Genomic DNA, 24,490 nt, shown 5'->3' on the forward strand with positions numbered 1-24,490 from the left:
TTATGCAGGTACCAAAGAAATTTTTAATCTAATATGGCAATGCGTATATTGTATACTTACGTTTAATTATTAAAAAAACATTTTAAATGCAAGTGGTAAATAATAGGACAAAATGTTATTTATTTAAAAAATCGAATTTTGAACCGTAGTAAGTAGTGTATTGATAACCCATTTTTTTCCTTCGGAAAAAGATCCTAGAAGTCAGCCCTGCGGCAAAGAACGAACTCCTTTAAGAACCAATTTACTAAAATAGTATTATTTTCCCATATCAAAATCTATAATAGGTAATTAAATCGCGGTATACTTACCGAAGCCTACCTACCTACAAGCACTAAGCCTACAAAAGTTATAAAACAGAAATAAGAAGACCAAACCAAAAGAACAACGAGATTTACAGAATTAAAGTCAACTGACACTCCACAATGCCTAAAAACCCCCTTATTTAACCAATGTGTCCTGCTCACCATGACTTATGGTGCCGAGACATGGACGCTCACGAAGGAGACTGTGTACAAATTGAGAGTCGCACAGAGAGCCATGAAGCGGGCCATACTCAACATCAGATTGCAAGGTCGCGTTCCAAACACCGTGATCCGACAGCGTACCAAAGTACAGGACGTGGGAGACGCGGTCATGAACCTAAAGTGGAACTGGGCAGAACACCTGGCACGTCGGCGTGATGGCAGGTGGAGTAAAGTGCTCACTGAATGGTGGCCTAGGGCCGGAGAGAGAGATGTCGGACGACCTGCGATGAGATGGGCGGACGATATAATAAAAGTCGCTGGTTGTACATGGATGAGAGAGGGACAGGACAGAGGAGGTTGGCGTACGCGAAGAGAAGCCTATGCTCAGCAGTGGGCACAAAGAGGCTGAAATTATGATACTTACCGAAAGATTCCAAATTCAAATCTATTACTCACGTGTAGAAAAAGAGATATGGACGTATAAAATCTTTTTTTATACATCCATGCCCAAAGATAATAATTTCAGTCTTTTATTATGCAGCAGATTAAATTCAAAACTCTTGATACAACTTATTTGACGTCAAAATTTATGTACCTACTAAAGTCTACCGTCGACTTCCAAATCAGATGAAAGATGAAGCTTATAAATATTTTACCTATTAAAGATTACCTATGGTCATATATGTGCAACGCAGAATTATGTCTGTCTTATTACCGACATCCAGTAGGGGTAGGTATGTTTGATATTCTGCAAATTATAATTAAGTAAAATATTTTAGGCAATAAAATATTTATAATTATTGCAGAGTGTAAATAATAATGTAGATACCTGACTCTTTAGAAAATTTAATTACAGTTGCAAACGAAAACTTTTAATTAATTTATTAACTGGGACAAAGTGCTAACGAGCGCAGACCACTCGCTGAATTTTAATAATTTCGTTAAATTTATGAACGTAGGTGGTTAAACTTTGGATAATAACTATGTTATTTTTTTGTCACAATCATAGTTACTAGTTACTTTCTCACATTAATAGCTATTGTATTTTAAGCTCTTTGTCTTTGGATTTATAAGGCCTTTCTGCTACGAGTATCGTGCTTGTCCCCCAAAAACATAGACTTACATATACCGGTCGCAAATGTCATTTGTAATTGACCATTATGAAAAGGGCAGCAAGTCTAAAGTTGTTTTGCGAGTCCTGAAGCAATAGGTACGCCTTACCTAATAATAGAAATGCCAAATCCACCACTACTTACTTGGTAAATTTCTCTTCCTAAAATAACAAAATTTAGCCCGTAGTAATGTCAGTGGATGTATCAAAAGGGATAAGAATCAAACAAAGCAATACATTTTGGGGATTTCACAAACGAGCGCGCGGCTAAAGGGCGGTACAGGTCTGCCCAGGTCACCGGTACATTTGTGGCTTACCCTTCATTTATTTGCGGACGAAGAAGGATTCTTTATTTTGGGCGAGTAATATGGTATGCATATATTTTATAAGTAAGGTACCTAAGTATATGTGTGTATAAATGGTTTCCTACTGGTTTCCAGAACGATTCAATTGTCCTTGTTTAATACCGGTCTTTCCCGTTATCATTGTTTTTATACTACCAAAATAGGCAAATAGGCACGCGACCCATCTGATGATAAGCGACTACAATATCAGGGTTGTCACACGCATGTTGCCTAGGATATTTTGCCACAGTACCCTGTAGGTAAATAATTGTCTTAACGTTTATTAGGTACACATTTAAAAAAATTAAAAAGCAAATGTGATTCTAAGTAAATAGCAGGTAAGTATAAAGAGATAGGTAGTTACGAGAGTTGACGAGTAAGTTAATAAATCGATATGTAAAATTGAATTGAAACTCAATTTATTTCTAACAATAAGTAATTCATTATTTTACATTCAAGTAAGTCATTTCATTCAAGTCTGAACTACTCGACTTCCTTATCATAAAAGTCTTTCAATAACTCTTCATCCATGACCACTTCATCGCAATACTTCATTTTCTGCACCATGCTTTTCCTCAGTTGCTCTTCATCTTCCTCCAACATATTTTTGAACTGCGGAGTCCCGATCATGTTTGCGAAAAATCGTCGATTGCCCGTGAATTTTGGAGCGAAACCAACTGTGGTTTTCGATTCGTAGTTTACAAAACTTTGCAAGTTGTCAATCGAAAATCTGAAAATAGTTTTTTTTATTACACGATTATATTTTTAGATGGATTTAATTTTCAAGTAAATGCCTAGCCCTAACCTATAGTTTCGCTTCTGTAACATTTATGATACGGTACACCATGTGCTGTCCCGGGTTTTTTTTCTACCGTGTTCTAAATTTATTCTAAATTCGTCTAGTAAATTTCGCGTGATTGAGTAAAATACTCGTTTACTACGTTTTCATGGTTAAGCCAGTGGGTTGATTTTGATGAAATTTGCAGTAGATAGCTGTTTCAATTGTCGTATATAAACCATTTGGGCAACTTGAGTTCCATAAGTACATTACCGTTCTTAGAGTTTCTCTGTCGATCTGTATATAAGAAACTTTGAAATAGGCGAAAAATCTTTTCTATCCATAAAGTTTAAGACGATACATAAAAAAAGTAAAATAATGATGTAAAAGCCAAAAAACGTCATGATTTAGCTTTGAGGCATGGCTTTAAAAGTGATGAATGCAATGATTTCAGACAACGCGAGATGTCTATTGGAATTTTAAGTAAAATAAAAATACTTACTGATTGTTCATAGGTGTACTCACGCAACGCATAAACATGGAAATAAAAGCATTTTTTACAACCTCTGCAATCTCTTTGGCAGCAACTAATTTGGCACTAAAAAAAATAAAACGCATCATAACTACATGACATGCTTACACTAGCGGCCACTCCCGGCTACGGCACCTGAACCTTTCTCAGGAATCACACTATCTATTTCTGAAAACCGCATGAAAATCTGTTCAGTAGTTTTTGAGTTTATCGCGAACAGACAGACGCGGCAGAGAGATTTTGTTTTATAATATGTAAGGATGACGTTTGAGCTTCTGAGCATCCCATCCGCGACTGCAACCGATCCCGACTGATTATAAATAACAAATAAAATAAATAATAATGTCACTGACCTTTGAGCGTATTCCGATGACAGAGATTTGTTGATAAATAAAGTTAAAAATAAAAACACAAGGGAAAACATGGGTTAACGTGACACAAAACTTATTGCTACATAAAATATGTTCAACTTACATTGATAACACAACCATAAATAGGGTTTATTTTTATGATCGATTTCAAATAGAAATAAGTAAGTTTATTACCGAGAGCAGGCATTAGACTATCGTAGAAGGTATATTTTCTATACAGGCTGCATAATATTATGACTAATATTTGTGCCTATCCTATAAGGAGAAGGAAATTGTGATTTTTCCTCAGCGGCAAGTCAGAGTGGGAAGGCTGCATTTTGAAATGTCATTTGAAACAAATTTCCGCCGCCGCGGATGTCGCCGGGGGCGTTCGATTGGAACATTGGCCCGATAATTATTAATTCCTTCAAACCGCATCCGGCTTTGGAGTATCTGGGGCGCGTTTACTCTCTACCTCTATTTCCTTTCGTGGAAAGAGGAAATTTTGTTACATTGTACTTACGTTGTATTTTGCGAAAATGTTTGTTGTCATTATTAGGCATATCTTTATCTAATCGGCATGATATGGAGTGTTTTATTCTATGGCGGGTACATGCTGTATATTGAATATAGAATATATATATATATATATATATATTTTATTTCCTTTTGAGAATCTTGTTGCAACTAGTTTGATAGCGGAATAATTTTCATAGCTTTTATTCCCAGATTACCGAAAATTCTAGCGTGCCAGAGTTTAAAGAGTAAATTGATTAGTGGAATAAGAATATCATCGACATACCTAATTTAGATGTCTCTATTTTATGTTTCTGTTATGCCTGCCCGATGGATTTTTAATCTGATAGTTATAATTCTACTGTAGACCATTATATCTATGTACGAAGAGTACAACAGGCTATATTGATCGAGTAATATCTGCTGTCACGCGTACGTAGCTGCCAATCGCACTCGGTCTTGTCCGCTCGGCTGGCCGGCAATTAGTTGCCGCACGCTGTGGACAGCGCACCTTCTAGATATCTTCAATGAATACTCGTAGATATATGCATATTTATATCACTACTACTTGCAAGTCCGCTCGCAGAAAACACTATCAAGATTCTTTTCCACGAAGATAAAATTTTCGAAATTTATTTGGGATTTTGTAGACGGTGTGTCTGCTGACATTATGACAGAGTCAAATCCGTCTCACATGTAGTTAGTTAAAATTATAAATAACTTTTTTTAACAAAAATGTTATTTCTGCCACAAGTTTTTATTGTCGTCAGAGATGTCTTGTGGAGTACATCGTATCTTCATAAAGTTTCTGCGTTGAGCATCGACGGACAGCTGTGTAATGGGGTCGTTCTCTAATACCAAATAAATAATGGAAGTTTAAATATTAATGCTCGCGCCATCCAGTGGTTCTATTTCTGAAATAGAACAACTGTCAAGTGCACCGGGCACTCAGGGGCCCATGTCGTCCTAATTAGTGGCGCGCTTCTATCGCTATTTTTGTTATTGAATCTTCTTTAGCGCCGTTGTGCACTTTTTGTGATGGGTAAAAAATGTTAAACTCGTGTCAGGACACAAAAATGCACAACGTTAATATACAACTATCTACAAATATATCACTTCTGCCGGCACTCCCGGAGTGCAGCCCGGTATTTTTATTTAATATATTTGTTCTTATTAAACAATTCCAAATTGTTAATGTATTTAAAGAAACTAATTTTTAGGAATGCACACACAACTCTGAACTCGACTACTTAGTGCATTGCTATGCTGTGCTAACTGACACAAATTATTAATAATATATTTTTTAAACCTTTAGATGACGTGTCCCACTGCTGGGTAAAACTCTTCCCCTTGTTTTTTCCACCTATCTCCGTCTAAGGCAAAGTCTGGCCATTCATTGAAAAAATTGTTGATGTCATCGCGCTAAGAAAAAAAAAAAAATTAGGTACCTATACCTCGACGACTATTCAGTTTTAATTCAATATAAACGATACATGTCGTACAACGGAATTACCTATTCATATCTAAAATTAGAGTTGAAAACAGGAAACTGAAAATTACATAGAATGGTGAAGACAGATATTTGCAGAAAGCCCTTTTCAATTTGAATATTAGCCGGCTGATAACGAATTCGTGGGGGGATGAACGCCTCGCCCCGGTAATGAATATTTTGCAATTTCCCAATCCACCCATCAAATTCTGTTGAATTTTCATACCTAGATGAGGTGATGTACATTTATTCTTAAAAATAAAAATGAACATCGCTAATCAAATTTGGATGTTAAATCAGACAGAATCTGGTTTTCGATGTGTGGCATCCGCCGTAGATTTGGACCATTCCACTTTTCCCCGTGGTTGTCGTATAGATGAATGAAAAATTGATTTGATAACTGATAGGCTTCCAAAGAGTCGTCGTCGATATGGCGATAGTCGTAAAAAAATATAAGAGAATTAAAAAAAACAGAACTCTCCGTTTTTAGTTAGGTATCTGACCTGACTAATCGTCTGAACGTCTGATCATTCATAAACCCCAACGCAAATAGAGGGATGCTATAAGTTTGACTTGCGCACTTGTCTGTGATCATAGTTCTTAAATGGATTAACTGAATTTTTTATTTTTTGCTTGATAAATAACTTAACTAAAAGTGTTCTATCAACAATAAAATGAAAATATTTTCATGAAGGATTTATTCACTATTATTTTACAAGCCTAAAAGCAAAAACACATATAAAATAAATAATTGCAAAAATATGTACACACTACTAGTTATTTATATTTATTCTCAAAGAATACTAGCAGTAAAAATACCGAAAAATAACAAAAAATAAATTGGATCGCCTTTACGCAATACAATTTATCGTACAACTGAATAACGATAGAATCATGAAAGGTTTTCCTATGTTTATGGTGGAAGTGAATTGTAAACAACTGGTTATATTCTGATAAATTTATAAGAAGGTAAAACGAGGTTTATTTTAGGATAAGATCATACATCTACATGATCAATCAAGTCGCATTATCACACCGAGTATCATAGTACCTACGTACACTGTCATAGAATATTACAATGTGATAATGATTTGAAATTAAAGCCATCAGCTAATCTAATTAAAAACGGAATTAAATAATACGTCCATCGCCCAAATAAACTAAAACTACGTTAATGGTCAGACGGATCGGTCCACACAAATAAGTTATTTGGAATTCACTGAGCTATTTTATGTATTTTATATGCGCAATCCTATCGTATAAATAAACAACCATTTTCCTCTACTATATCGCTATCTATATACTTATAAGTAATTATACCTAGTTATTATCAACCATACTATTCTCAAGTGTTTTAGACACTGAAATAAATGAGTAAATAATTGGCTACTTCCATCACAACTAACTTTATGTTGTTTACTCGAAGGGCCATTAATTTTATTATTAGTGACAAAACATGGAGCAAAATTACTGGTATTTTTGTGATCCCATATGTGTAGGAAGGTAGTGGGCGGGTCCACTGTGCAATATATTGAATTCCTATCTCCAATATACATGGCCACATTCTTATATACCTATTTATCAACATAAATCGCAAATTTTACGGCTAGTGTCTTATTACGTCGACTTAAAGTGTGTCGAGTATCGTGTCATCATAATAATTATGACTCTGGACAAAATTATCAAAGCACGCGTATAAACGCGTGTTTTGATCTTTTCTTCTCGACTGTATATATTATTATCTTGCTAATGTCCAGTATTTTTATGCTTGTATCATACATAATGTTCTGTTAATTATATCTAAAAATTAATCAAACAAATGTAAATATACAGGGACAAATCATACAGATTGAGTTAGGCCGAAAGTAAATTCGAGATTTGTGCTACGTGATACTCATATACCTACATATAGATAAACATCCAAGACCCATGTTAATCTGAACAAGATCATTTTCCATTTTGACCATTTGTCCAAGGAGATCGACAATTAATTCCACAATACAAAAAATTAACAAATTCCATGGTTGCATAAACATAGGTTTGTGTATAACATAAGTAAAATTGTTTTCTCTTTGCGCATACGCAATTACATGTCTAACGGAATGGTGCCTTTACTTAAATATCCTTGGGCAATTTGTTCCCCCTTCCCCCACAATTAAATTTAAAGAGAACCGCCAGTCTTTCGCCTTGTTTTGATTTAAAGGAATTAATTAGTGTAACTTCCGACTTATACTTATAGAAGTCGTGCGCCTTAATGTGTAATCATCTTTATGGTACAACCGTTTATTATGCTACACTTTCCCTTTATAATTTTCGGAAAATAGAAAGTATTTCTAATTACTGAGGTATAATCTAATTAATATTAGGAAAGCGGACCCTTGGTTCTAACGTTTAGCAGTAGTGGAATCACAGATATAAAAACATTACATTGAAAGGTGGAACTAACCTAGTAAGGCGACAACAAAATCATGTCTATGATACCTACATGGTAGCAGGAATTTCATTTCAATATGACTTAGCAACTGTAATTCATACACATACAATTTATGGCCGTACCTCCAAATATTTTAATAATATTTAAGTAGTAGTATGTTGGTAGTTTCTGAAGTATTTATTAGTCCTGCCAATTATAATTTCGCAACAGCTGTGTCCAAATGGAGTATTTCGTCGTTCAAGCTTCGAATGAACGAGCGACGTCGCAGATGCGGCTCCTCGTCAACGATGAAGAAGCGGTTTGGTATAAGTAATAGAGAAGAAGCGATAGTAATCTATTTCGTTTATTTATTATCGACGTTATAATAGGTATATTATATTCTTTTTATTTATTTAATTTGGAGAGCTTTGATTCGTTCATTTGTCACCACTGCAATGGATGCACATAATATCCCAAATAAAAATGTGATGGTGGCGCTAGTGTGCGAGCACGAAACACCTTTATTATTGTAAGCATCGTAGTGGTGCTCCGCTGTAGCACAGGCTATGACGATACCCGTGTAGTCGCTCGTAGCAATACTACGCTTGCTACGCGAAATTTAAAATGATTAGAAAACTGAATTTTAGCTTATATTTTTAACTTGTGTAGTGTTGCTTATATTTTAAATTAGTATTTATTCCATTGAGTACACAAGCAAACAATTGTGCTCACTGATTATATAATACTTCCGTTAATTGCTAATCCCAACTAATATTATAAATGCGAAAGTAAGTTTATTTGTTTCCTCTTCACACATTATCTGGACGAATTGTTATGAAATTGGTACACGGGTAGAAAATAACCTGGAATAAAACATAGGGTACTTTTAATCCCGAAAATCCCACGGGAGCGAAGCCCCGGGGCGCAGCTAGTAATCAATAAGTAGTCATTAATTACATAAAGCAGCAATTTCACTAATAAAACCGGTTTCACGACAAAAGTACCGTATAGATTATTTTCACATTATCGGAACGTCTCGTAACTTGACTACCAACTTGTGAGAATTTAGATGGAATAGCGGCCACCTAGTTGTGTGCTTTCTTGCATGTAATTATAATTTCGTTTCCAACGCTTTTTGTATTAAATAAACCAATCAGTTTCAATAAAGGAAAATAGGCTGAAACGATGTACAGCCATTATTTTGTAATGAGGCCATATTTCATATGTAATGTTTTGTATCAGCACAACTCGACAGGGAATAAATTATTGATTTTCCGTTATAGGGGACCCACGTAAGCATAATATTTTTATATCGAATATACGAGATTAATTGTTATACAAATGTTTGGGAGATATCACAGAAGAATGCGACGGTGAGAATATACTATGTAACACAAAATGTGTTTATTTATTAAATATTAAAAAAAATATTTATGTTAAACCATTTCTTTGTTAATCAGGATCATGTTGGCTACTATTTCTCATTCACTTTATTAAACGTTTTGCTTTACAGATATTTTGTGTATTTATTTTTTAAGCTTAGGTGTTATCAGAATTCATACATTTTAAAATAAAAAAACTATTTAGTATTTGAGAAAATATCCTATACTAATCCTACTAATATTGTAAATGCGAAAGTTGGTGAGGATGTATGTTTGTTACTCATTCACGCAAAATCCACTGCCACGGAATGTTATGAATTTTGGTACACGTGTAGAATATAATCTTAAATAACACATAAAGTACTTTTCATATCGAAATTTCCATGGAGCGAAGTAGGGGCGCAGCTAGTCAATAATATATTTATAGTGTTATACATGCGATTTTCTTTCTTTTCGAATATGTTATTGCTAACACTGGTGTAAGATTTAATTCAAGTCGCCTAAAGGCCTAAAGGTTTAAAGTCGCCATTCTGATTGGTTATTATTGTGATCGCTCAGCGAACCAAAAAATATTTTAACCTTTGCACGTTGGTTATTTTATTTCTTCTACCGAAAACACGCGAGATATTTGCTTTCAGTTGTGGGTTGTTATGTTAATATTATTACTGCGGCTCAGTTAATACTGATGATATACGAAAACTAGCTTTATCATCGTCTATTATATTTTTGTTCCGTCGATATCGATATAATAAATTTATTTGACTATTAAATTTCAGCGTTGTGATTTCGCAAATGTTATTAATGGATACTCTATTTATACCATGGCAATAAAATATGTGAACCACAAAATATTTTTTATCAAATCTTTTATTAATAAACATTCCATCCAGTTGACTTTCTAATTGATTCAATGATTAATGGATTAGAAACTATTATATTTGAAATTTATTGAATTTCATACCCTTTGTTGGAATTCACTATAATTTATGAATACCGTCCCCAACTAGTAGAATTCCAAGACACAAAGGCATCGGAGGCATCTATTTACTGAATGAACATGGATAATATAGATGTCTGTAGATAGTTAAGTGTTCTAGGCTATAAACCTATAAAATTAGGATGATACCATTCTGTAGGCACAGCTCGGTTGGCCTTTTATGCAAACTCGGTCGCGCTCGCTTCAAACGGCATAGCTAAATCGATAGTGGTATCAGTTTTCACACCATTAGGTCTCAGATGCGGACTTAATGTAAAATTCGTAAAATATGCTTTTGGGATGCTTATGTATTCGAACTACGTTACCTTAGATTTTCACTATTCCATTTATATTTTTTTTCTTTTTAAAATCTGTGGCCTAGGAAATAGTTCGATTGAGCGTATACATTGAAGGCGTTTCCTTTGCGTCCTAACACCATAAACGCTTGTTCAGTTTAGTAAAGTATCACCATTTATATATGATTGTATTGATGTAATAGATTTAACTACAGATTTAAATTGAAATATACTTTTTAATTAGAATGAATGTCATAATAAAAATTATATGATAAGTAAAGGTGCTTAAAGTGGTACTTATATGAGCATAAAACAGATGCTTAAAAGTAGATAGCAGTTACCGTATTAAGTTATAATACTAGGTACACTGAATATTTTTTTTGTGCTTATCACACATTTTGTGTGATAAGCACAAAAAAAATATTCCTCGTAAAGTGAGCAGTTCTCAGTAATGTAATCTCGCAACTCGGACTTAAAATATTTTAGGGATTCTGCGTTTATTATAGGCGTTAATTAAGGTATACTTATTTTATAATAAAAAAACACTCTTCTCCTTTCTCTTCTCTTCTTCACAGTAATTTTGATTAAATAAACTATTTATCAAGACAACGTCAGGATATTTCGTCGTACCAGTATCATGATTCGCTAATCTAGGACTTCGGATCGAAAAAGTTACCTCGTGTGATACGTACGTACTTTCTATCGGATTTCGGTTCGATCTAATCTCATAAAGGGCGAAGGCATCCGCTCTGAGACACAATATTTCACTTTTTATGATGTAGGTGGCATCCCGAGTGCCGTAAAAAATATAAAGAGAAAGAAAGTGCTGTGGCGTTTTTACGAGGCCTTTAATAGTGTCGTAGAGCTAGTTGGGCGGATCCGTAATGAAAAGTGTGTTGTGCAATATACATTTTAAGTACCATTTATTATTTTTTTAAAAAAGATTAAAGTTTTTTGAAAATAGTTTTCCTGGTAAATCTAATTCTGATATCGTTAAAAAGTTTTCATTTCATTCGAGAAGATGGTTTTCGTCTGAAAGTGTTAGTTGTCGTAGTTATTTTTTAACAAACGAAAAGCATTGTCTCTTCATTATTTCTCCATTTAATATATAAATGTAAATAATTCATTTCTTTCATCATCAGCGAATTTCTCTTTCAACATGTAACATAAATATTTAGTTTTTAAAAGAATTCATGAATTATTCATATAAATACTAATTCTAAGCATGGAAGAGGTAGATCGCAAACATGTCTATATAGATTACTATAATATAACATTATATGATATATATTACATTTAAAACATTTGACTCGATGAAGAAGAAAAAGCTTTTCCACAAACATACGTTTTGAAGCATTAAAATTAAAAATAATCTGATGTGTTGCACCAGTCAACGCTAGACGTTGACTTTAGCCGCACCGCTGAAGTTTAGACAAAATGGCGTACTTTGCGTTTTTCTGTGTAGGTTAAAGTTAACTTCAAAGTTAGTAGTGCTACACATTCTAAAGGTTTCTTCCAGTATCAATATATATTTCAAAATGTATTTAAACAAATAACGACCCATATTTGTGCCATCGGATATGCCTATAATATTGACGATCTCAGTGGCGCAGTGGTAAAGTGCTTGCCTCTGAACCGAGAGGTCCTGGGTTCGATCCCCGGTCGGGTCATGATGGAAAATTATCATTTTCTGATTGGCCCGGGTCTTGGATGTTTATCTATATATGTATTTGTTATAAAATATAGTATCGTTGAGTTAGTATCCCATAACACAAGTCTCAACCTTACTTTGGGCCTGGCTTAATCTGTGTGATGTGTCCTAATTTTTTTTTTAATATTCTGCCGTATCTACCAGCATTAACCACGGACGTCATCTTCCTTGATCATTCATTCACTACATTAAACATTGATATAGTTTGTGTATATACACTAACGTAGATGTTCCATACGGGACCGGATGAGTGAGTATTTGGCCCATATTCTACACGAAGCGTTCCTGTTTTCAATCATGATTTAGAAGACGGCTAAGCAAGATGCATCTGTTTTTGGGTTTACTGTTGTTCCATTCGGTATCAGCGGTTGATATTTTGATACCTATGTGATGATTGCACATTCGCGGACGCTCGACAGAATATAAAATAGATATATAAAAAAATCTGTATGGTTTATTATGACGGTGAAAAGATCGAAGTTTTCTAGCATGAGATTGTTTTATTAATAACTAGTTTTTGCCCATGACTTCGCTCGTGTTTATTTTGTGCGTCCGCTCAACTTATTATTGTTAATATCTAAGGTTCTAAGAAACGTATCGCAATGAAACATTTACCTGATTTTAAGTTAGACCATATACTATATAATTGTGAAAACCACATCCAATCCCATCCCGTAGTTTTTGCGTGAAATTGCAAACTAAAAATATGCACGTACAAAACTATCAAAATTGCATTATTATATAATTACATTACATTTTATGAAGTATATACCAACATGGTACACAGAGACCAAATTTTTGTTACTGTAGCTGAACCATTGTGGTTTCAGCAACGTTTACAAAAAAAATACCACAATAGAAACAATTAGTCTGTTCGTGACATAGAAAAGTAACAAAGTTAGATAGGTGAAGCAGGCGGACTGCCAAGGGGCTGCCGGTTCATTAGGTATTGTAGCGGCGTATTGAACTGGGGTCAAAAGGGGCCACCGCCCGGGGCGGATGGAGAGCACAGAAGCTAGCTCTTTCTGGCATCGTGGCAAACTGAGGTATTAAATGGTATTTAATATGGCATCAAAACATGCAAAACTGCACTAGCTGCTGTCTGTTTTGGTTCAATCCGTGGCGGTTCCGGCCCCGAAACAATTCTTCTATGGCAAAATCTTTGACCGATGACAAGAAATCATTAGATTGCTATTAGACCTCATCACAAAAACCTATATCAAACAATAATTTTAAGAAATATACCTACATTCACACACTAGCTTCGCAATTTTTATAACTTTTCCATTACAAAATAAGTATGTATCCACTGTTATCGATGATAGTTAGCATCCAAGCAAGCCCAGGGCTTTAGACCATAAAATACGCCCCTGGGTCTAGAAAGAGGTGGCTTGGGCTCGCGCCGCGTCAGCAGGCGGCCCTCGTTACCCTAATGACAACGATTTTGTTCCGAAGGCGCACTTTTAGTTCACTGCTACCCGACGCTAATAGCCTAATACTACAGTTCGAAGCGTTTATTTTGCAACTTAATCTTTTCAGCGTTAACTAGGAAGGTAAATTGTTTCTATTAGATAGTATAATCTATATTAAAATACTGAAATCTTCCATTATGGTAAACACAGATAAAATAAATAATGGTGAAGATAAATTAAATGCTTACGTAAATAATGATAGAAATCAAACCGACAGACGCACATGTGATTTTATGAAGGAATTTTCCTTTTGACGTATGGAGCCTATTTACGCGTAGAGCGCGACGAGCATGTTTGAAAGTATTTAAAAGCGAAGTTAAAATGTACTGGATAATAATTTGGTTTAAATAATTAATACATATTTACTACACATTACTATTTGTATTTAATTAAATCACGCTCTGGCGGCTCGGCAACAAAAATAAATCATACAATGTTACCCAAAGCTAACCTTAGTCCTAGCTACGACAAATTAGGCGTCAAACAGAATATACGCCTATGTTCCGAATGTGATTCACAGATCTAGCGAGTAAATCAGTATACGCATTGTTAATCGTCCAGCCGAGACTGGGCGAATCTGGGGAACTCAGAAACTACACATGTGGCCAACATTGGTGGCCAATCATACGTACATTGCCTAGTTTTGTCTCGCTCCAAAGCGCAGCTCACATATAAACTAAGTAATGTACGTCATTCGCAATATTGGCCCAACAGCGGGCTTAATAAGGGTTGTGACATAAAACTTTATTGCTCGCTTCACCTCGGTCCATGAGCCGAAATGTGAAATGGTGGCTATTCTCATTAACCTCCCACAGTTTCACTCTCCCTTTGTATCAACAGCCACACTTTTTACCCCGCAAATGATACAATAACATGTGATTGCTATCTTGATGACGGTAACGGGATACGCATTTTATTTGTGATGATACTCATTTGCATGTAAAGCCCTTTAACTGTTTAATGATTTAATCTGCACCGATTACGATGTGAATGTGCTAGGTGATGTTCCGTGGGTGTAACATGATGGATAAATTAATATATCCAAGTTAAACTCATGGATTATTTTGTGGAGACATGATTTCATAGGTCACCCACAGAGTACCACTACTGTTTTTAACATTTCTGACTGTTAAATTGATTAGAATTTGACAATACAACTGTAGGCTAGTTATCACTATATATTAGCTTTAATTTTAAAATAGGTACCTGGCGTCTGAATTTGTAAATTCTAACTGATATTTCTTTAAGCGCTAACAAACCAACGAAAAAATATTTCTAATACTACAGTAAAATCAGAACGTAGTGTTCAAACGTCCCCTATAGCAACTTGAACACAGCCGTAGAGAATGAGGCTGAAGGTCGACAGTTTAATCAATCACACTCCGCTTCAAAATGCACGTACACGACTCCTTGAAATATGAGCGCCGGCCCTCGGGAACTAATGTTTTATATTCTGTCGTTGTATTGACAGCTGTAACTTATTGCTGAGCGGATTGCGAGACTCTGGTAGGACGATACACTAACTATCCCAGTATAGACTGGGAAAGGATGTCGTAGTTTATTAATTGAATCGATGCCCAAAGATTTTTAAAGGAGTTATTTATTGATGTATGTATTATAAGTTTGGTTTTGATTTTTTCGCCCTAATGTATCGTATATTTTAATTCCATGCAAGTAATTGGAAATTATATACTAATATTCTTACTTATATATCAACTAGGTGCGCCTCGGGGCTTCGCTCCCGTGAGAATTTAGAGATAAAAAGTACCCTATGTGTAATCCAGGTTATATTCTACCGACAAGGAGCAGAAAGAGCTTATCAAAAGTTTGATTTGTCAAGTTCAAAGATAAAATAAATATGTCTAGTTCATTAATTCGATTTCGTTTTTCCCCTTATCCAAAATGTTTGGTTTTTCCTAGTAAAATTGTTATAAAATAAGTATTTTTTTAATATCCAGAATAATGATGCGGCCAGGTGTTTCAATATTACAGGTATACTACGGAGATTGCTATCGATCGATGTTTGTTGATTTGAATTGAAAATGGACATTAAAAGTTATCTTTAAAATCGAAACAAAATATTATTGTTACAGTGTAGATCAAATGCTTTGTGGGGTCTAACGCATTTTGAAATATTAAAAAATATATTAAAAAAAAAAACAAATCACATGATATAGGCTATGTGACATCATTATAAAATCAGTATGCCGGCGGATAAACTCCGTAAATGGGAAACTGAAAAATACAAAACCCGTTTTTATGATTTTTTTTTAAATTAAACTGTATAGAGAATAGTTGAGCCGTGTCATTTTAGTTTTTAGCATGCATAATAATTAAATATAATAATATGGAGACGTACATAAAGATTTTCCATTTTTATTTGGTTTACCGCAAAACCCGCCATTTCCTGACTATGATTTATCTGGCCGCCTCTAAGCTGAGGGTCACTTTAATAAATGTATTCGGGAAAGGTGCTCCCAGAAATAGATGGGGATGTTCTGTATGCAATAACCTAATATACAGAAGATATATTCTTGCCGTCAGCCCATTGTAAATAATGTACGTGTTTTAACGGAATGAACATGTCGGCTTCATATTTTCAATTGTAAATAACAGTATATCAATGAAGACATGCGGATATTGAAAAACGATATTTTTTCGATAGTGTGGTGCGTAATAAGTATGTACCTACTTATAATGTATATTATAAATAAGTATATATTATGTATTTATAATGTATAGTAGAATATATAGTTTATTTTTATATGACAACGTTTTTTGGTCAGCATAAGATAGTTTTCGTCCTCAAAACATCCAGGAAGGGACAAGAAAAGTTCAAATAACCTAAATTAAGGAGCGCAATAAAGCGGACCCTTCGGAAAGTCTTGTGGGAACGATTCATGAAAATGCTAGTCGAACGTTTCGGTAAAGATGTTTGAAACAGTACAAAGAGTTGAATAAAGGTGGCCTTTGAGGCATCGCTCGGATACTCCATATGTATAGAGGACATGGAAGTGATTGTGCGAAGTATTCATTAATTCTCAGAGCAATCATTCATAGATCTGACGCCAGTCTTTGTTGTTGGATTGGTTTTGTAGTCTTTCATTTTCGCTAACAGAAAGTTCATATTATAAATTTGACTTAGGTATATGCGTATTTGTATGTAGGTATCTGTGTATCGTAGTTCCCAAACAGATGAATTTCCTCTGTCTAAATTTTAAATCACGCAGGTCAAATGACCGTCGACCGCCATGGCCTAATGGTCATCATGCCGGACTGCTACACTGGAGGTCCTGGGTTCGAATCCCGGTCAGATCAACATGAAAAATTATCTTTTTCAGATTGACCTGGGTCTTGGGTGTTTATTTATATATATTTATGTTATAGAATATCTCTTTTATATCTTTGAGTTAGTATCCCATAACACAAGTTTCGAACTTACTTTGGGGCTAGCTCAATCTGTGTCATTTGTCCCTATATATGTATTTACTCATTTATTTAAATAAAATCTTCTAAAAAACAGTTCTAAGGTATCTCCTACATTTTGAAGTAGGAATGATTTTTTTATCTTTCCTATAATAATGTAGGTATGTTGTTGGTCTTTCAAAAATATTAGAGGTAAGGGAAAACCGTATTTGGATTTAGTCTTAATTCCTTGTTGATTTTAATAAAACTAAAAGAAGTTCAATTGAGAGTTGCACTTGAGAATGTTGTTATTAACAATCATATAAGAAAAGGAAGAGGTCGTGAAATCAAAAAAAAAATTGAGGAAAAGTAAAGCGGTATTTTCCTCAAACTAAGCTTTATGATTTTACGAAATAAGCTATTCAGCAATAATAAGTTATCGTTTAAATCATGTTCTCCCACCGAGAGAACCCAACAGGGAGCAATCTCAGAGCTACAGCGCCCGAAAAATATAACCTACACTTACAAATACTTGTGTCCTCCAAATAACGTATAAGGGAACGCCGAGTATGACATAAATAGTGGCGGTGTGGAAGTCAGTTGACTATATAAAAATGAGGTTGAGGGATGTGGAGATGGCAGCGCGCCGGCGCCGCGGCGTTCGCCCTTGCTCCTCGCAGTTCGCGGGCAGACTCGCTGGCGCCCTCGTGTCGCCCGCACTCGCCAAACCGACAACACAACAATCGCGCGACGCGACGCGACATTCGCGCTCCGCCGTCACGTGCCGTCACATACCTCTCAGTACTCCCGCCTCGCGCCGACAACTGACACCCCATTGACGATGAGTGACACCAAAGTGGTTGTAACCGCGCCGACTTAAGTGGCAGTGCTGGTGTAAAGTTACAAGAATGTTTTATTCGCATAGAGTTCGGGACTTTAGTGTAGATGTGAACCGCAACGAGTTTCCATCATGTCTTTTACAGTACCACCTGAAACTTAATCCAGCGTAAAATTTTGTAATCAACGTGCTAGACATGGCTCTGTCCTCAAAACAGTGTTTACTTTTACTGATTGTGTTGTGGCAGACTTCTAATTTAGCATCCACCTGTAGTGAATTATGTGTCTGCAACAATGATTTAAATATGTGCCAATTATGCACCTACAATGTAACGCTCAAAGGGAACGTAAATGTAAGTTTTGAGACTAGCTGCTGCAATGAAAACGAAAAAGCACCTTCTTGGAGTAAGAAATATGAAAATGTAACTTTTGCCGAGGTTAAAATAAAGTACGGCAAGGTTTGTAATAAAAGCGCCATCAATTTAGATTTACCGTTGCTTAATACAGTATATCTTTCAATTACTAATAACAACATCAGCAAAATAAGTCTCGATATAAAATCTCAAAACTTACGACAAATTGACCTGTCTGGAAACAAATTGCGTTATGTAACAAAAGGTCTATTTAGCAACTTTTCTAATTTACGCAAACTTATTTTGAGTAGAAACGAAATTATTAACATATTTGAAGAAAGTTTTAATGGGTTATCGAAACTGGAGTCCTTGGATTTATCGGAAAACAAATTGACTATCTTATCAAATGTATTTACGCCATTGAAAAACCTGCAACATCTCAACTTGAGTAGAAATAACATAGAATTTATTCACGAGAATTATTTCAATAATTGGTTGTTACAACATTTAGACGTATCGCACAACAACTTAAAAAAATTAGCTCCAGGAGCATTACAATTATTGCCAAATTTGGCCAGATTATTATTGACTGATAACCCGCATCTGGGAATTACACAAATAGATACACAACTCCTCGTGGGTACGGGCAGGAGGCTGCAACAAATCGATGCATCGAGGACCGGCTTATATCAAGTTCCTGAAGCTTTTACGCATTCAGTCAGATTTCTTTCTTTAGTTGGTAATAGAATTTCCGCAGTCAGATGTGGTGATTTAGACAGCTACCCATTGCTGCAATCCTTAGATTTTTCAGATAACAAGATTGTTCTAGTTGAAGATGACTCATTAGGGAGATTGGAAATGCTTCTATTTTTGAATTTGAATAAAAATCTCCTAACTAGTGTTCCGAGGTCTTTGCCAGACGAACTGAAATACTTGTCAATAAATAACAACTTGGTAAAAAACTTGACGGTACCAGATTTCAAAAATTTACCAAATTTGAGAATATTGTTGCTACAAAATAATAATATTCGTTATATACAAGATCACGTATTTGATGACCTACTATCTCTGGAAATGTTAGATCTGTCAAATAATCCTGTACAAGCGCTTTCGTCGAGCACATTTGACGGACCATTGTCTCTCCGAGATTTACGGCTATGCTATCTGAATTTGTCTGTGCCAGAACAAGACGGTGCGTTCCCGATGTCGTCGCCAGAAAGTATACAAATGCTTCATCTCCAGTCGAGCCCGGGCCTGGCAAGGCAATTGCTTGCAGACTCCGCCGCGCTCGCTGCCTTTTCACATTTGCAATACTTGGATTTGAGAATGAATAACCTCACTGAAGTCAGAAACGACTTGCTATTCTACTTAGTTCAGTTAAAGACACTAAGGTTACATGGAAATAGTATCAATTGTAGCGCTGAATTGTGGCTTAAGGATTGGATGAGTTGGAACAAAAGTTTGTCTGACGAAGAAACTTGTTATTATTCTACCTCAGAAGCTAAAGCAGAAATAACGAAATATAATTGTACATTTCCGGAAACATTTACTATAAGCGAGAGTCTGCCTCCGGTAAACCTGTACAGTACGGAGATGATAAATAAGTTATTAAGGTACTACGGGTACCTAAATAATAAAACAGAGCGGTCTTCTAAACGAGAAAAATATCATTTTGGAGATAAAAGCAAAACAGCGGAGATCAAAAGACATAATGGAAAATTAAAATCTTTAGATTATCATGACACCTTGCTGTCCTCTACTCACTCAGCAACACCATCTATTAATAGTGAAAATAAAATAACAAACGATTATTTGAACGAGACATTGGTAGTTAAAGCAAGAGAAACAACTAAAGTTTTGGATCAAAATAAACTGCAAAACGATCATTACAACGTTGAACACAAGTTTTTAGATATCGTTCCATATATTGCACGTAATTCTAAAATTAGTGTTACTGATGAGGTTGATATTCAAACGAGGAATCGATCTGGAATTCGACTGAATACGCCAACCAACGTAACTAATAAAATGGCCAAAGAATTGAAAACAATCTCGTTACAGAAGAAATTGTCAACAATATTAATGACTGAGACTGAAAACGTAACAACTGTTGAGACAAATACCAGTGATAAAACAGAATATTCTCCGTATAAATTATCTCATTCAAGCTATACACAATATATAGGGACAGTTGCAATATGTGGTTTGATTCTATTGTCTTTGGTACTGTGGGTCAGTTTTAGATTGAGATATAGAAGAAGACGACCACCAGTTGTCGACACAGAGGTCGAAGATCAAATAGAAGTGTCAAATATTTCTGGAGGAGTACTATGGTGACACTTGCGGGCAGCCGACCCTACGCCCTTCGAATACGATTCTTTATTGACGTAACACTAATGTAAGTATAACTTGTACACTATGTACACATACATAACATACTATTAGCTTAGGTTTTTTAAATAAATTTATAAATATGTACCTATATACTTTATTTACATTTTGAAAAGTCTCGAAAATTTTTGAAACGTAAACACAACTCTATATAAAACTCTATGACATTTTGTCAGATTATATGTGACATAACTACCGACTATTGACATAACTGTATATACGTACGTATATACAAATTTGAACCCCCATTGCAGACCTTACAGGTTTTATTTTAGATAGTCTTTAACAGTATCGGAAGTGAATTTCATCATAATTGTTACACGAGAAAAAAAGAAATGTTTTCCATTTTTGATATTTGTATGGATTTATTTTTTGTTCTAGTTCGGAGCGGTCGGTTGCAGCCAGTGTAAGGTGTTTTGTGATAAAGTGATTGTGCATATTTTTTTATTGAAATAAGTACAAATAGAGTACAGTTGGTTAGCTGGACAGCGATGTGGCTATGCTATGTTTGTATTTAAAGTGTACATATATTAATTGTCTTTGAAATTACAAATATACAATAGAATTATTTTTTATGTCAAGTAGTGGCAATGTGATCATTCGTTTCAAAATGTAGAAGTGGTAAGAATATTCTAAGAAAATCTTAGCTGTTGTCAATATTCGATGCATTGAAAGCAGTGATGGATTTCACACTACTAACGCACTTATCTATTAAATAAATTTTCTGTGCAAATATGATATTAAAAATTCAAATTCGAAAGCACTATAATTTTGTTTATAGTCTTATTCTCTTTACATACCTATAACAATCAATCGGTAAATGGGGCGGTATGCGGACTTCTACATCGTGTGTGTCGTTCGCGTCTTACTGAAATACAAACAAAACAGTTTCTAACAAGTAACTTCTGTTCTGTTGATCCAGCGCTGCTTTGAACGAATCTAATATACCTCGTTTCATTGAGTATTGTCACCAGCCGAAGCTTCAAAGTCTGGGTACGCGTTAGATGTTTTTTCCGCCAAAAGTATTGCACTATATGCTGGATTTCTTTCAAAACATATCGAGGTTAATTCAACTCAGATTTTTTGCATATTTTTTCATATAACTTCAATATGTTTAGCTCATAGAGCTGTAACCATAATACCGAGTTACTGGCAACCTCTGGGCTAAAAAGATAACTATACTTTGTAACCCATTCGAAATGAGAGCGACAGAGACAGATGTATTATTTTCATAATAATTAAACTCTGTCATAGAACTCAAGTTATATTTTCCAATTAAAATCATAGACGACAACGTTTGTTCTACATGTTTTGTTTTTACTCTTCGATTATACTGAATTACCTACCTAATATCAGCTGATATCGAATCGTCTTATGAGGTTGTCGGTGATTTACAAGCAACAAAGGTGAGATGAAAAAGATACCACAACTTATGCGTAACTTAACTTAGAAATGCATCATAAAATTTTGTTTTAAATATCCAGATTTACCCTTAAAATCGTAATCTTGACAGAGTTTTGAGAGAATTCCCACTGATCATGTCTTCCCTTACCTTTTATATCTAATGTAACATATAACTATGCTAATATCGAATCGTTCCATTATTAAGTGCCAATCTGATTTTTAATAGTACTTAGAACATATAGTATAAAAGGAAAAACGTACAGTCTGTCAATAAATAGTAGAAAACGGATTTAACTAAATTTTTTGTTATGGCAATACCAAATAGATCAAGATTGGTTAATAAATACAAAATGTTACTAGACAGTGCGTACATACAGTGCCCTCAATTATTTTCTACTTTTTATAGACAGGTCGTATTTATTTTCACAGCTACAGTGGCCCATAAAATGATACTATAACTCATAATTAGTTTCATGTGTTATCAATAGTTGAAAATCAGAAAACGGGTTGAAAATAGCTTTTCTTAAATTTACTTAATTAATAAATTAACAGTAAGTACATTGTCTTATTTATTCATCTTAAAATAATTATTACAAAGTAATATTTTGAAAAATCTAAATATTCCGAATGTTATCTTATTTAAATTTACATTATTATCATATCAGTTATTTTTGTTAATAAAGTTCAATTTCGTTCAGTAATTATATCTACCTTTAGTTTACTGTAATTAATCTCTCATAACAACATTTTGATAATAGCAACATTTCATTAATCATTCTGAAACTAAGGTTGTAACTTGATATATAACAATTTGAAGACAATGATGTGTAGATATATGTTTTTACGTGAATCGTAGTTTATGATGTACAAACAGATAGCCAAGATTTAATAAATGAATAGAATAGATTGTGTTTGTTTTTGGTATTTAATGAAAAAGGCCAAAGTCCACAACAAATTATCTATAGATACTCTTTTCGAAGAAACAAAAAACGACTGTTTTTATTTGAAAATCTTTATCTCACTTGCGTTTTTCTATTTTTAGTTCTAAAAAAGAAAAATTTTAGTATGGAATATCTTCAGCGTAATATGAAACGACTCTCAAAGATATACAAAAACATTTTTATAATATTGTGGTAACAAGTAACGAAAATACAAGGTTTATTGAGTTTTTTTATCACAAGAAAAAAATCACTTTTATTCGAAGGCCTGAGAAGAAACACCGTTTGAACCAGTAATCATTTTCTTTCCGATTTGTCTAAAGAAAATCGAGCTCACTTGAAAAGAAAAGAAGTGAACGTAGGTAAGTAATGATTTTTCAATATTTGTATTGACAAGGAAAATAAGGGGCCGCCTACACTGTATTAAGCCTGTAGGGTGTTTGGATTGGTTTTGTTCAATGTTGAAGAAGAGGGTATGTTCAAATAAACAACTTTATTAAATTCTAATGGTTACAATTTAAGAAAGTGGATTTTTCTCTGAAGTTATAGTTTGGATTTGTCACCTTTAATATAAAATTAAATTAGAGTAATGTACATAAAATTACGAGGATGTTCGCAAGCCTTCTAGACACTTTGTCATTAACTAAGTTTTTTATAATATTTTATTTTTTAAGTAAAAACTAACAAACACATCACACAAATTAAGTTAACCTAAAAATGGGATCGAGACTTGTGTTATGGTAATCTCAAGGATTGTGGTTGCACCTTTGGATTAACCTTTGGATGTAATCATCCAAGATCCAGATCTGTCAGAAAAAATAATCAAAGGTAACGCAAGCCTACCAATTGCGGGTAGATCGCGATGTTAACAAGGTTATTCCAGATTCTATTGTAAAATGTAAACAGCCCTTTAGCAATTATGAGTTGCGGTGCACAAGACAAACAGTCTTCGAAGGCTGTCTCGGTTAAATATTGATATTGGGCTCGGCGCCGCCAGCGATGCCTGCTCTCGACGATCTCAATTATTTAATTTAATTAATTCCCAAATCGTGCCTATTTAATTTATAGCCTTAGGTCGCATAATCCTTTAATGGGTTGTTTTAATATTTAATTTATTTTTTTAATTGATTATTTTTTAGTCACGTTGTTATGGCTCTTCATTTTTATTTTGCTTGGAAATTCTCTCGCTTGTAACGATTAGGAGAATCTTTAGTAATTCCTCTACGGGTAAGGTATGAGGAGAGTATAAATGAGCCAATTAGAAACTATGGAAATGTATGGAAACATGATGTTTGGCCACAACCAAATCTTCGCTTCGACTTCAGTAG

The 24,490-nt window shown here is 34.5% G+C and overlaps 2 protein-coding genes and 1 long non-coding RNA gene across 3 annotated transcripts; 1 reads left to right on the forward strand and 2 right to left on the reverse strand.

Annotated features, from left to right (window-relative positions):
• Positions 1-2,316: 2,316 nt before the first annotated feature.
• LOC128671300 (uncharacterized) lies at positions 2,317-3,729 on the reverse strand. The gene is made up of 3 exons (XM_053747660.2): positions 3,583-3,729; positions 3,200-3,295; positions 2,317-2,649 (listed from the first exon to the last, which is right to left on the reverse strand). Exons 1-3 carry the CDS (start codon positions 3,651-3,653, stop codon positions 2,403-2,405), a joined length of 414 nt encoding a protein of 137 aa, XP_053603635.1. The 5' UTR covers positions 3,654-3,729; the 3' UTR covers positions 2,317-2,402.
• Positions 3,730-4,400: 671 nt separating this feature from the next.
• Positions 4,401-5,709, reverse strand: LOC128671303 (uncharacterized). Its single transcript, XR_008404830.1, has 3 exons — positions 5,609-5,709; positions 5,405-5,517; positions 4,401-4,591 (listed from the first exon to the last, which is right to left on the reverse strand). It is a non-coding gene; the product is annotated as an uncharacterized LOC128671303 (long non-coding RNA).
• Positions 5,710-18,133: 12,424 nt separating this feature from the next.
• On the forward strand, positions 18,134-22,225 carry 2mit. Its single transcript, XM_053747905.2, has 2 exons — positions 18,134-20,827; positions 21,202-22,225. The coding sequence occupies exon 1, from the start codon at positions 18,274-18,276 to the stop codon at positions 20,764-20,766; it is 2,493 nt and encodes an 830-aa protein (XP_053603880.1). The 5' UTR covers positions 18,134-18,273; the 3' UTR covers positions 20,767-20,827; positions 21,202-22,225.
• The last annotated feature ends 2,265 nt before the right edge of the window (positions 22,226-24,490 follow it).

The sequence above is a fragment of the Plodia interpunctella genome, chromosome 7 (assembly GCF_027563975.2).
Source record: "Plodia interpunctella isolate USDA-ARS_2022_Savannah chromosome 7, ilPloInte3.2, whole genome shotgun sequence".
Lineage (NCBI taxonomy): Eukaryota > Metazoa > Arthropoda > Insecta > Lepidoptera > Pyralidae > Plodia > Plodia interpunctella.

What these genes read in the sequence shown, in the direction of transcription:
- 2mit (XM_053747905.2), top strand. Translation starts at nt 18,274, where the DNA reads ATGGCTCTGTCCTCAAAACAGTGTTTACTTTTACTGATTGTGTTGTGG.
- LOC128671300 (XM_053747660.2), bottom strand. Translation starts at nt 3,653, where the DNA reads ATGTTTTCCCTTGTGTTTTTATTTTTAACTTTATTTATCAACAAATCT. An exon ending in TCATCGGAATACGCTCAAAG is followed by an intron (nt 3,296 to 3,582) that starts GTCAGTGACATT and finishes TATTTTTTTTAG; the next exon opens with TGCCAAATTAGTTGCTGCCA. An exon ending in AGTACACCTATGAACAATCA is followed by an intron (nt 2,650 to 3,199) that starts GTAAGTATTTTT and finishes AACTATTTTCAG; the next exon opens with ATTTTCGATTGACAACTTGC.